The 13445-nt window shown below is 41.0% G+C and overlaps 2 protein-coding genes across 8 annotated transcripts; one reads left to right on the top strand and one right to left on the bottom strand.

Annotated features, from left to right (window-relative positions):
• The first annotated feature begins 1529 nt into the window (after positions 1 to 1529).
• Positions 1530 to 3625, top strand: LOC122040866 (probable pectinesterase/pectinesterase inhibitor 34). Its single transcript, XM_042600325.1, has 2 exons — positions 1530 to 2750; positions 2834 to 3625. The coding sequence occupies exons 1-2, from the start codon at positions 1655 to 1657 to the stop codon at positions 3529 to 3531; spliced, it is 1794 nt and encodes a 597-aa protein (XP_042456259.1). The 5' UTR covers positions 1530 to 1654; the 3' UTR covers positions 3532 to 3625.
• Positions 3626 to 4391: 766 nt separating this feature from the next.
• LOC122040864 (dipeptidyl aminopeptidase 4-like) lies at positions 4392 to 13052 on the bottom strand. Of its 7 annotated transcripts, none has more exons than XR_006128737.1 (7): positions 12438 to 13052; positions 12042 to 12236; positions 9380 to 9409; positions 8174 to 9283; positions 6073 to 6137; positions 5841 to 5942; positions 5729 to 5758 (listed from the first exon to the last, which is right to left on the bottom strand). XR_006128737.1 is itself a non-coding variant. In XM_042600324.1 (6 exons), exons 1-5 carry the CDS (start codon positions 12897 to 12899, stop codon positions 6126 to 6128), a joined length of 1809 nt encoding a protein of 602 aa, XP_042456258.1. In that variant the 5' UTR covers positions 12900 to 13052; the 3' UTR covers positions 5729 to 5942; positions 6084 to 6125. The 7 variants fall into 7 exon arrangements, 3 of the variants coding, with proteins under 3 accessions (XP_042456256.1, XP_042456258.1, XP_042456257.1); XR_006128738.1 differs by having other exon boundaries at positions 6084 to 6137; XR_006128736.1 differs by having other exon boundaries at positions 5841 to 6137.
• Positions 13053 to 13445: the final 393 nt, after the last annotated feature.

The raw sequence follows: 13445 nt of genomic DNA, 5'->3' as shown, positions 1-13445 counted from the left end.
AGTAGGATAAAGCAATGTTTTAAAAAGCGCGAAGCACGACGAAACGCTGAGTCCAAGCTTCAAGTTTTATAAGCTTAAGCGAGCTTGGGACAATTTTCAACATAAAAAAGCATTTTTTATTTTTAAATAAAATTTAATTATTTTAAACAAATAAATAGATCAAATAATACTTAAACATGATAAATTTAAAGTTCATGCATAAATTTCTTACATGTTTAGAAAGGCAAAAGTCACAAAGTTTATAATATCTATTAGTTTTCAGAAAGAATTTTTTGGATCTATAAATGTTGCCGTCTCCCATCCAACATCACCGGACTCTTTTTTCAATTCGCTGTCTTTAGAATTAGAGTTAGATGCCATCGAAGAATCATTTTGTTCCATTGATCCCTACGAAATACAAGTCCAATTAACCATATGCGCATAATCCAAATTTCTCCAAATAAAAGATAATTAACACGAATTAAAATTAAAGTACATAAAAAACTACTTTATTACCATCACAATAATTAATTTTAAAAAAATCGAACTGATAAAACTTGTAAGGCAAATACAATACTCTACTCATTGAACTAGGACTCTACGAGTAGATTAAAGATAAATAATTGATGAATGAGAGACTTAAAAAAAAAATCCTAACAAAATTCTACAATCATTTACAAGATTATGTACCAAAAAATAAAATCTTAATTCTTAACAAAAGGCATGCATTTAATATGATAAAAATAAACAGAACAACTATCTACTACATGATCTACATCTACATGCCCTTTGTTGGTTGCTTCAACAAAAAAGGATCGCATGATCTGAATTTGTCCTAATAATTGGTAAAACCAGAGATGACCATGAATCACATATCAGAGAATGACGATCAAATCGAAACTTGCTTTCGAGCGAGAGGTCGATCAACGAAATTTCAATAAATCACCGGGGAGACTAACCGTGCAGAGAAGCGGAGAATGGATAGGAAACAAGAAGACAAGATCGGACAGAAACCGTCGCCCCTGCCGCCGTCGCCGCCCTGCCGCCGCCCCACCGCCGATTTGTTTGCAAAATTTGAAGTCGGTGACAAGTTGTAATACTTTCCAATCACTTTTCCTAGGTTTTCTCGATAGCAGACAGATAGGGGGTTTATGACAGATTATGACTTTTCTCTCAAAAGTTGAGAGACATTGTGTCTCTTCGTTTTCTTTAAATTTTTTTTCTTATGTTCTTTAAAAATTTACAAATCAATTAAAATTATAAATAAAAAATCATGCTTAAGCGCTATTAAGCGCGCTTAATCATGTTTAATTTGGTCAAACATACTTTGATCATTTTTTTCCCGCTTTTATCTAAAACGAAGCTTTTCTTTCTCGCTTCGTGTTTAAGCACGCTTAAGCGGCGCTTAATGACACTTTTTAAAGACCTTAACTAGTTAACTCTAATATGTAGATTAAAATAAATAAATACCTAACAAATAAGGAAGGAGTTGTTAGGGGTAGTGCGGTGAGATGAAGCAAGAGCAGCGAGGAAGTAGAAGACAGTAGGATAAAGACCTCCCACCCAACTCCAGTTAGTTGTCGTTAGTAACTACTCTTCCCTTCGTTTACTTATAGACCAAGAACACTGGCCCTCCTAACACTAACACACGCTCCAACTCCTTCCTTCCCACCACATGGGCTACGGCCGAGTCGACTCGTCCGAGTCACTACCCTCCTTATCCGATCTGCAACTGCAAGCGAGTCGCGACGCGTCCAGGACCAGGGCACGCCGTCGGCTGTTACTCTGCCTTGGTCTTATCGGCGTGCTTTTGCTCGTCGGGTTCCAGGGGCCGCACGTTGTCCGCCGCCGCGACTCGGCTGAGACGACGACGCCTCGGCCGGATCGCAGCCGGCCGATGAGCCAGGCCATATCGCGGGCCTGCGGCCTGACACGGTACCCGGTCCTCTGCGTGCGTTCGCTGCTCGACTTCCCGGGCGCCCTCGACGCGGCTCGGGAGCGGGAACTCGTCCATGTGTCGCTCAACATGACGCTCAGCCGCGTCAGCGCGGCCATACACGGTGCCTCCGCGATTGCCGGCGCTGCCATGGACCAGCTTGCCCGCTCCGCTTACGAGGACTGCATGGAGCTGCTCGACCACTCGCAGGAGCAGCTCTCCAACTCACTCCTTGCGGTGGCAACCGCCGGTGCTTCGCCGGCGTCGCGAGCCCGAGTCAGGGGGTTCTCCGACGAGGACGTGATCACCTGGCTCAGCGCCGCGCTCACCAACCAGGACACCTGCGACGAGGGGATGCAGCAGGTGGCCGACCTCCGCGTGAAGCGGCACATGGAGAGCCAAACCAAGGACCTCAGCGAGCTCGTCAGCAATTGCCTCGCCATCTTCTCTGGTTTTGGCCGCAATAAGGATTTCGCCGGCATTCCTATCCACGACAAAAGGAGGAGGAGGAAGCTACTAGAGTTCCCGTCGTGGGTGCGGAAGAAGGACAGACGCCTGCTCCAGTTGCCGGCGGCGAGCATCCAGGCGGACATGGTCGTTTCCAAGGACGGAAACGGCACTTACACCTCCATCGCCGACGCAGTGAATGCGGCACCAGACTACAGCACCCGCCGGATCATCATCTACATCAAGGCCGGCCAGTACTACGAGAACATCAAGGTCGGACTGAAGAAGACGAATCTCATGTTCATCGGCGACGGCAGAAGCAACACCATCATCGCCGGATCACGGAGCGCGTCCGACAACTTCACCACCTTCCACACAGCCACTTTCGGTATTTGTTAATTATTGTTAGGGAATTACCGACTTTTAACGAAACAGAGAATGATATTTGGGTGGTGAATTTGGTGTTTGCAGCGGCGACGGGGACGGGGTTTATAATGAGGGACATCACGGTGCAGAACTGGGCGGGGCCGGAGAAGCACCAGGCGGTGGCGCTGAGGGTGGGGGCGGACCACGCAGTGGTTTACAGGTGCAACGTCATCGGATACCAGGACACTCTGTACGTGCACTCTCAGCGGCAGTTCTTCCGGGAGTGCGACGTCTATGGCACCGTCGACTTCATCTTCGGCAACGCGGCGGTGGTGCTGCAAAACTGCAGCCTGTGGTCGCGCCGGCCAATGCCGATGCAGAAGAACACCATCACCGCTCAGAACCGGAAGGACCCGAACCAGAACACCGGCATCTCCATCCACGCATGCCGGGTGGTAGCGGCGGCGGACTTGGAGCCGGCGAAGGCCAACTACTCCACCTATCTCGGTCGGCCGTGGAAGCTCTACTCCAGGACGGTGTTCATGATGTCGTACATCGAGGACCACATCCACCCAGCGGGGTGGCTGGAGTGGAACGCCACCTTCGCCCTCGACACCTTGTACTACGGCGAGTACATGAACTACGGCCCGGGAGCTGCCATCGGCAAGAGAGTGCAATGGCCGGGGTTCCGGGTGATCACGCTGCCGGAGGAGGCCAGCAAGTACACGGTGGCGCAATTCATCTTCGGCTCCTCATGGTTGCCATCCACCGGAGTCACCTTCTTGGCCGGCTTATCCGTATAAAAAAAATAATTCCTTCTCTCCTTGATTCCATTGCCTTTGTTCTATCATATGTGATCCCTCTTCCTGTGCATGGTATAGTTTATTTTTTCCTCAATTTTGTTTCGGAAACAGATCGATCGCAACTCCGATCCTTCAAGTTCTTACAACCATACATTTTACGAATTCCTAACATTCTGTCGAAGATTTGTATCTAATGATAGCAACTTCAATTAAGGGCGATAGCTAAGAACAGCTGCGAGTAGGACCACGCTGTCCTCTAGCAACTCAATTCCCAGGATTCGTCAGCAATCAATTTGCTGCTGCTGATTGCCAAGGAGACCAAAACAGCACGATGAGAGCAATTTAGAAAGCAGAGGAAGAAGGTTCTTCCTGCTGATACACTGCTTCGTGGCTCGTGGAAGTGTCGGTGAGAGGCAGCTCAGGGCTGGAGAATTAATTGGAAAATTTATGGATCGGAGAGTTTTCAAGGGTGGTGGTGGAATTGATGAGGGTGAGTGAAACTGAACGGTGGGGTTACGCACTGCCATTAATGTCTGACCTCACCTCACTATGTGTGCGTGTTCTTTTCAACGTGTTTCCTGGCAATTCGCTTCAAATGCCATGGCCAATGAATGAGGGTAAGGAACAGAGGAAGAACAACATGATAGAAATGGAGTGCCACACCTTGGAGAAAGTGAATTTCTTAGTTCTGAGATTGAAATAAGGTGGACTCGCAAGGTAGAGGATCGGATGACATGGAGTGAACTGGGGAGTTGGTGCGTCCCCTGACAAAAATTTCTACCAAAATTTATTATTTGTCAAATCTCCGTAGCAATAGCAATGACTTCAAGCATACTCTGGGAGATTCAACCATTGCTAGGTTAAACAGAAATAATGCCTTTAGAACTCATCTCGAATCAGACGGGAATTTGTTGCTTGTCATACAATAAATACAAGAAGGTAACCACTCAATCTCCATTGTCCAAATTGTCCGGATAACATCAATCCAACAAAAGCTCCCACTTAACTTATTTCCAAGGAAACCCTACGAGGAAACTGATCCTCAAATCTTTTTTATTTGAGAAAATCTGAAAGGTTTGGACCGGCCTTCCAGTTCAAGGCTTCCATAACTGGACCTTCAACCAGACTGATGGTAATGGCATATACCAATTCAACTAGCAAAGGAGGAAAAATTCTAAACCTCTCACAAATTTCTCTCTATGAATTCCCAGATCCTCTCTTCCATGTAAACACGATCTCGTAGCCGACGCGGCATGTGCCTTTCATCTGGAAAAAGCAGAATCTCGTACGGCTTGCCAGCGGCAATGAGTGAGTTTACAAGTCTGGCTGTGTGCCTGAAGTGCACATTCTCGTCGATCATTCCATGAACGAGGAGTAGCTTCCCTTTCAGCTTGTCCACATGGTGCATTATTGATCCGTACTCATAGCCTTCAGGGTTTTCATCCGGCAAGCCCATATACTTCTCGGTGTAGAATGTGTCGTATCCATCCCATGAAGTCACTGGGGCACCTGATACTGCACAGCAGAAAGTGTTGGGAAACCTTGCCAGGCTCATTGCTGACAGAAAGCCCCCATAGCTCCAACCATATATACCAATATGGCCTGCTTTGGCAAGACCTTGCTTCACAAGCCACTCTACACCTGTCACTTGATCTTCCACGTCTAGCTGGCCAAAGTTATGCTTCAGATGGCCCTCAAACTTCAATCCTCGCCTTGCAGTCCCTCTGTTATCTAGCTGCATTATAGAAGGAAAAATTGTCCTTATCATGTTCTGCACCATAATCATTTTATTATAGATCAACTGTACCAATTATAGCAGAGATAGGCAAAACAATAATTGATAGCAATAGGAAAAGAGGTCAGATGCAAGCAGTAGTTTTTTCATGGACCATTAATGACAAACAATCATATGACTATCTACTATGACATGGCATAGAGATTCATTAATACAGTTAAGCAATGAAATATCATTCTGACTCCAACCAGAACAATACAGTTTAGGTACTCTTCTGTCATGCCAACACAGCACACACAAAAAGCTTTGGCACAAATTAAAGCATGCCAAGATCAATTTAATTAGGTTTAAATTTTTATCATCTTCCACAAACTAGTTTCTCCATTTCCATAAATAATGCCATTAATTGGTGAAAGTTGAACTTAGAAATTGCTGCTTCACTTTTCCCTCCTCTTTTTTTTGGGTAGTATTCAATCTCTTTCCCATGATTGGCTGCAATAATTGAAGCGTCAGCAGCATCCCAATCAGGTATTTATGCAGCAACAAGATGAGATATGTCTATCTCGGTATATACCACTGAACTTGTGTTGGGCACGAACAAAATAACCACATTTACCCATTCAATATCAGGCAGTGATCAAAATGGTACATCCCAGTCATGCCAACCAATATCAATCTGCACTTAAACCATAAAGTTAATGGCATTGTACAATTCCTCTCCTATCCATTGTGGCATAACCTGGTCAGCTAACAAGAATATGATTCATTTGGATGTAAAATAAAAAGGGTTAATTATATATACAAACCGGTAGTTTACTTGTAAATACATGTGCCTCCTATTTTCTCTAAAATCTCCAATTCAGTTTGTAACCTGGCCAATTTAATCAAATTTGACATAAGTTTATACACATTGCGTGAGCTAAATAATACTTATTTAACTAGAAATGATTGTAATACAGGTACCTGTAGGCACCCTACTTAAGAAAACAAAATTTGAAAAGATAAGTTGAATTCAATCAGAAGAAGAAGAATCTAACTAGATTCAACATAGTATCTCATGATTGTGGGAATATTGCCACAAACCAGTTCCAGTTAGCACATCCAGACTCAGGGAGGTCAAATAGGGCCAAAATGAAAGGTGGGAATAGATCCCCATAGAATGTGAATCAACAAAGGTTATGAATATTGGATCTACTTTATCAATTAGTTAAGGGGTTTAAAAGCTACAAATCTGGATGTCAAATAGGGCAAAAATGAAAGCTGGAAACAGATTCCTAGAATGTAAGTTTGTCAACAGAGGTTATGAAGTTTGGCTCTACTTTGTCAATTAATTGAGAGGTTAAAATGCTACAAAACTAAGTAGCTAACCGCACAATAAAGAAAATTGAATGGCAATTCCATGTTGATTTGGTAATCAATGTTGAAGAAACTATCGAAGCTCAAAAGACAGCTTTGAGTCTCTACCCCAGTTTCTGAGAAGAACTTGTTTATGGGACACTGGGACTAGCTTGGAAAGAGAAGTTGAATCATAAAGATTGAGTTATTTTGTATCTACTGCAGGAAGAAAAGAGAGAACTGAATCTGAACAAAAGGAGCTAACCAAGCTCAAGAGACAGATTTGACTCTCAATCCTAGATTCTGAGAAGAGTTGGTTCATGGGGCACCAGGCTAGCTTGCAAAGGGAAGTGAGTGCTAAAGATTGAGCCTATTTTGTAGCTTGGAAGTTGACATAGGAAGAAACAACTGTACACAAACAAGAAACAAAGAAAGAAAAAAAGTAAATGTGAAGTGAAAAGGGTAAATTGGTTATTATTAGAGTTTGTTGGGACTCTTCTATCTTATATTGAACCATTCTATCATCAGTTCTTCCCATTGATTGGACTTCTGCTCAAAATAGAAACTAAAATATGTGAAAAAGCATATAAACCATGCACACTGCAGGTAACCAATGAGATCGGAACAGTATGAATGCAAGCTTCCATGCACTCAAGAGACACAGCAATATTTTATTTTTGCAAACTAAGGGAGTATTTGGTTTGAGTGTTTTCCATTTTCATTTTTGGGAAAACGTGCGCTTTCTGAAAAATAGTGTTTGGTTTGTATTTTCCACGTCTGTTTTCTAGAAAAAGAGACAACATTTTCTGGAAAAGTAGAGAATGTCTAAAAGTCATTTTCTAAGAAAAGGGAAAATGTGGATTTCCAAAAAATGAAAATGGAAAGTGCGCAAACCAAACACTAAGGGTGCGTTTGGTTTGCACGTTTTCCATTTTTCATTTTCTGGAAAACAAGTGTTCTAGAAAACAGAAAACGACTTTTTGTCATTCTCTTTCTAGAAAATGCTAACTATTTTTTTAGAAAACAGACACGAAAAATGCAAACCAAACACAATTTTTCAGAAACGTGCATTTTTCAGAAAATGAAAACAAAAAACACACAAACCAAACACACCCTAAGTTTTTTTATATTTTTCAGCAAATAAAATTAGAAAAATATACGGTATAAAATATATATATGAACTACACAAAGAAATATTCACAAACTGAAGTTATATAGTTCACCATATTCAAACTAATTTACTCAAAAAATCTAGAATTAACAACTATAACTTTAAAGTGCTTTGATTTTGAAATAGAACTTTAGTATATACCCAACAATTTCAAGAATTCATGAAGAACAAGTTTAAAAAATGACAAATAAATAAAAGAAGCTAATTGTGTTTTTGGAAGAATACATGGTACTAGAAATCAACACCAGTAATATAAACAGGTCCCATTTTATCTTACCCTGCTATTGGATATGCATCTTTAACAAAAATGTACTAATTAAAAAATAAATCAGATTGCAGTGCATAGAGAGTATATTTTAGTTAGAAACTTAAAAACAAAAGACAATAGCAAACAGATTTACCTTCCACACTAAGATTCCCTTATTCCGTAGGTATTGCGCTCTCATGTCAACTGTATTTATCCATGAATCAACCACAAGCTGAACACTAGGACCACCATAAACACCAATCAATGCTTTATAGGGAGGTGGCCCAAATGTTTGTGCATCAGGTTTGTATAAAGCCCCATACAAAGTTGTACCATCTTTAGCAGATATTTGCACAATCTCCGGTGATAGAAGTTGTAACTTTCTAAAACGAGGAACACTAAGAGGCTGCTCATACAACGGAAATATCAGACTCCCATCGTGCAAGGAACAAAGGGTTACTCTGGGAGGAGAGTTAAGAGAATCATGGACATCGACAAATCTCTGCATCTGATGATCAAGGATAACTGCATGTCTTCCACTGCCATGAGTCAACCTCATTGGTGGTTTTAAAGGAATAGTCCAGTCTGGAATAAGGCTAGTGCAATATAAGTTAAATTCCAATGGCCCATCCATGGTGCCAGTGAAGTAAATAAGACCTGCATTTTCATTTACACCGGCAATTTGCTCAACCATCCAATTACCTTGTGTAATGGGTCCTAAGCAAGCCCCACTCTTGTCATGAAGGTAGAGGTGCCTAAAACCAGTCTTTTCACTTGCCCAAATGAAACCACCAGAAAAATTATTCACTCCTTTATCTAAAGGTGTGAAGCAATCATGCAAGTTTATCCAGATATCGTGCTCTTCTACAAGTAAAATTTCCTTTTGTCCAGTTTGAATATCATACTTCAAAATCTCTAATTTGGAATGGGACCTGTTGAGGACCTGAGCTATAAGAGAATTATCTGGCATCCAATTGACTCTAGCTAGATATTCTGCATCTCCACCAGCTTCACCTGATAATCCACAAATAAGGTCCATCCAAGTAACTTCACCACCAGAGGCAGGAACAACTCCAAGTCGAACCTTTACATTAGCAGCTCCAGCAAAAGGGTATGCATGGTCTTCCTGTGCATCTACGCCAACTGAACTTTTCCCCTGGTGCATGATTCTGAAAAGAGGGATCTCAGCTGAGTCAACCTCAGCAAATGCAATATACTTGCTATCAAGAGACCACCAAAATCCAGTCTTCCTATCCATCTCTTCCTATGGCCAAAGAAATAATTGGAGGAACAATAAATTTATTTTCAATGGTCTAGCATGAGAATGTTTATAATTTCAGAGAGCGGAGAAAAGTTGCACCTGAGCAATGTATTCAGCAAGACCATAAGTCTGAAAACAGAACAGATCAGAACTGTTAGATACTCTGAATGAAGATATCAAATAAGAGATTCATATATACAATAAGTTTATTAACAAAAACAAGCGTAGGTGTGGTAGCAACCATGAAAATGTGTGCATATAAATTCAAGCTCACAGCATATACAATCTGCAAAATTTGTATAGAAATAATCCTAGTTTATAAGAAAATCAGGAAAAAAAATATATCAAGAGATGCACTGCTTTGTGCATAGTGAACCCAAATACAGACATTGCAAAGAGTTAACTCCAAATCAGTTAGTGACATGCTATGTTGCTTCAATATAATAGTACTATGTCTGATCTTTTTTCTGAAGGAATATTTTCCTAACATCTGTTTCTGAAGACAGTATTTCAATAATATCTATAGACAATCTAATGAGCTCATAGAATACAGTAAGAGAGGGTTTTACCAATGAGTTTTTTTTAGCAAACTCAGGATGATCAGCATATTCCAAGGATATAGACAGCCTTATCACTAATATACCTCCCAACTCCCAGCAGTACTGTAACTAAAAGAACCAGGTGCCTTGTCATGACTATGCTGATAAGAAATTCTAGGAGCTCACACATTGCCACTGTATTTCATTCAACAGTTGTTACAGAGATATGTAGACTATCGGGCTTCTTTTGTGTTGCATTACAATTTCTCTAGCATAATCCTTGTTGGACACAAGGATTAGCAGAAACTTCCATCGTCTAGCAAAATTTGCATGTATGGATATGGGCCCTCCCAATCACCCAACTTCGATTTGACATTAACAGTGCATTGAACAACAACAGAACAAGTTTTACAACACAATAAAATCCAACCGAATAAATTGGACCAGAAGTGAGAAATTGGCAAATTCGAGCCTGGTTGGAAAACAAACTATATTTGTTGCACCTGCAATCCATGCACATAACATAATTTTTCAGAAGGTAAGTGGTGACCTTTTCATAAAATAGAGAGCTGCCTCAACACAATCCACAGAATAATACAGGTGTCCCCTAAGAATATGGAAAAAAAATCATGGTCATCCCTTTGATTCCTGCTCGTATTGCAGTCCCCTCTTACTGTATTGTAATTGCAATGACCACCTCCATTTTCCTTGTCTCCGGGACCTAAATCAGTATCCTATGCATTTAGTTGGCATATCAAGATCTCCTAGAATGTTTCCAAACCCCATCACTTCCTTTCCTTCGACCTCTTCCTTGGTCCTTTCTATGCTTTCCCAACTTCTATCCATGATCTTGCTCGAGTTATGTGCTCTCTGAGGCTACTTACTATATCTTCCTTCTATCAGAAGTTCTCTGAGACCATAAAGTTGACATCACTTCTCACCTAACTTCGCTTGGTATGCATGAATCCAACAATAAATTTTGGCCTTTGATATCTTCGGGGAAAAAAGAAACTCAGTCTTTTGAGAAAGTGCATTGCCTCTTTTATTATTTATGTATCACTATACTAGTTTCTTGTATGAAAAACATATTGAATAGTTTTAACTTCCACCATCAATCTTCCACGAGCATGGTACAACCTCAAAACTATAGTTTCATTACATCTCTTGATAATTTTTCACTTATTTTAAATAAAAACAACCATTAGGAAGTAAAAGGAAGGGGTTCTTGTATCCTAAGATATGTAGTTTGGTTAGATTAATGCATTTCAAAGTTTATCCTACTATACTTATTTCATTCTATGCTAATATGACAACTACCAAGAATAGAAGAATCCTACAAATTAGAGTAGATGTGAAATAGATCTAAATTCAAGCACAGTACTCAAAGAATGGTCACCTGAAATTATTTCTGTTTGTAGCTAGGGGAATTGCAATAGTTTAAACTTCACAAACATATTATTGGAAGAACAAAAAAAAATGTCTGCTAAAAGCAGTAGAGCTTGAGTGTGTTTGTGCTTCACATCCAAAGCAATGATAAAACAAGTTGTCCATCGATTGTTCAATGCCGAACAAAAGGGAAATATGTTGCACATTTATCTTAGATTTTCCTAATTAATGCAATGAGAACAAGATTTCAAAGAAAACATTATTTTTATTTTTAAATACGAATTTGAGATTTATCTTTTTTCAGTGGTTCTTTTAATTATATTTGTTGTGGTCCCCTACCAAAAAGAAAAACCTAGTTATGCCATCTAGTCCATATAATGTGCAAGGAAATTGCACATATTCCATATAATGAGTAAGGAATCAACATTTTCTACCCGGCAACCACCTCGATCTGTGAAACCTTCTGAAAGCTTTTTTCTAAGGAACTGCAGAAAGATCAATTTCCTTTGAATAGAAAACAGGTTTCAGTAACCTGATACATCTTATGATGAGACAACCAAGCTACATAAGCAACAGGAGAGAACTTAAAGAAAACATTGAACCATGAGCTTCTACACGTACACTTCATTGCTCATTATTTGGCATACTAAAAGGAACTCGTCCAAATGGTTAAATGCCAAGTTACAAGACAAACCAAAGTACTTAAGGTTACCAGAGCAAAAGATAGGATAATATTGGATACATATCACAAGCACATGATTTTATTTTCCAAACACCAAAACTAGAAAGGTAAATTCAACCATGTGTAACGCATTAACAAGATACGAACATCCAACCTTTTGGTTTGCACTTGCTCCAAAAGTTAATTGGTTAGGTTCCCCACCAGACAGATTCAAAACGTGGAGTTCATCATCTCTGACATATGCGAGCTTGCTTCCATCTGGTGACAGATGTGGGTCAATGATTGGCGAACCAGCACAACATGTCAGCTTGAGTTCTGGCTCTGAGCCTGATATTTCCTGGAAATATACCTGATGAAACAGATAATGATCACTTGATATCTCTGTCTCAAAGAAAAAAAGTTTAAGGTCAGCCAGTTCAGCAGCACATAGGATAACTACTTCTGATGAAGCATTTTAATGATCAAACCGAAACTACTTCGAATACAATCGGCCTACTAGCTGAATTTCAACACTAGCCAATCAAATCAGGAAATAAGGCAGCGCACAGACCCCATTTGGCAATGGCACCATGATAGTGGGCTTCCCTGGAGGAAAGCAAGAAGAGGGCGTTGACCTCGCCTTCCACTCGTACCTCGTGACACCCAATCCCCTCTCCCTTGACCTCTCCCGCCTCAGCTTCTCTTCAGCCGAGAGATTATTCTCGTCGAGGCCGCCTCCATCAGGTGGGCTAAACACCAGCTCTTGCCGCCGCGAAGCAACGTCAAAGACGAAGACTTTACGATGGAGCGTACCATCGGGGCTAAAGAGATAGGAGATCAGGCGCCCATCAGGGCTGAAGCTGATGGCGGAGGGGGCGACGTATCCCGGCAGCGGGTACTGGACGATCTCCTCCACGGGAAAGAGGAAGGAGTCTTCGTTGGAATCAGCAAGGGGCATCTTTGCTTCGCAGTGCCGCGGTTTCTTCGCGAAAGTCTCCTTGTCGCCGTCCTCCGCAGCCGCGCTGTCCTGCATCAAGGAGGGCAGTTACGCAGGCGGAGGAAGGGCCGGGAGGGCCGCTGTACCAAGAAGTAGGTGCCGGACGGCGAACCCTAGGACGGATGGCGATGGTATCGGGGCCGAAGAGGAATCCCAGCGGTCCCTACTAAGGCCCTTCCCCTCTCTCAGTTCGCTAATATAGTAATATTTCTAGGCACAGCCTCATTTGCATTTGCTCCCGTATATTTTTTGAAATCTCAAATTAACTCCTACAAACTTTGCTTTATATTGGTCTTACTCACCCAAGCAGTAATATGGTCCACGGTTAAATAATAAATTAGATATCAAATAGAAAAAAAATGATTATTTCAATTAATCTTATTAATTATTTTTGAGATGTGTTCGATCCCATGAAATTTTTTTTATCGATGATCAGAATAAATCGAGAAGTGTACGCAATGATCAATTTAGAAATCCAACATTTAATTACATCCTTTTATTTGAATGAAAAATTTCTATAAATACATCGTAATTGATGTTCGAATCATGAATATTTGATATTATAACTCAGGGACAAATTAG

This window comes from Zingiber officinale, chromosome 2A, assembly GCF_018446385.1.
Source record: "Zingiber officinale cultivar Zhangliang chromosome 2A, Zo_v1.1, whole genome shotgun sequence".
Classification (NCBI taxonomy): Eukaryota; Viridiplantae; Streptophyta; class Magnoliopsida; order Zingiberales; family Zingiberaceae; genus Zingiber; species Zingiber officinale.
This window is presented reverse-complemented; position numbering and strand designations above follow the sequence as displayed.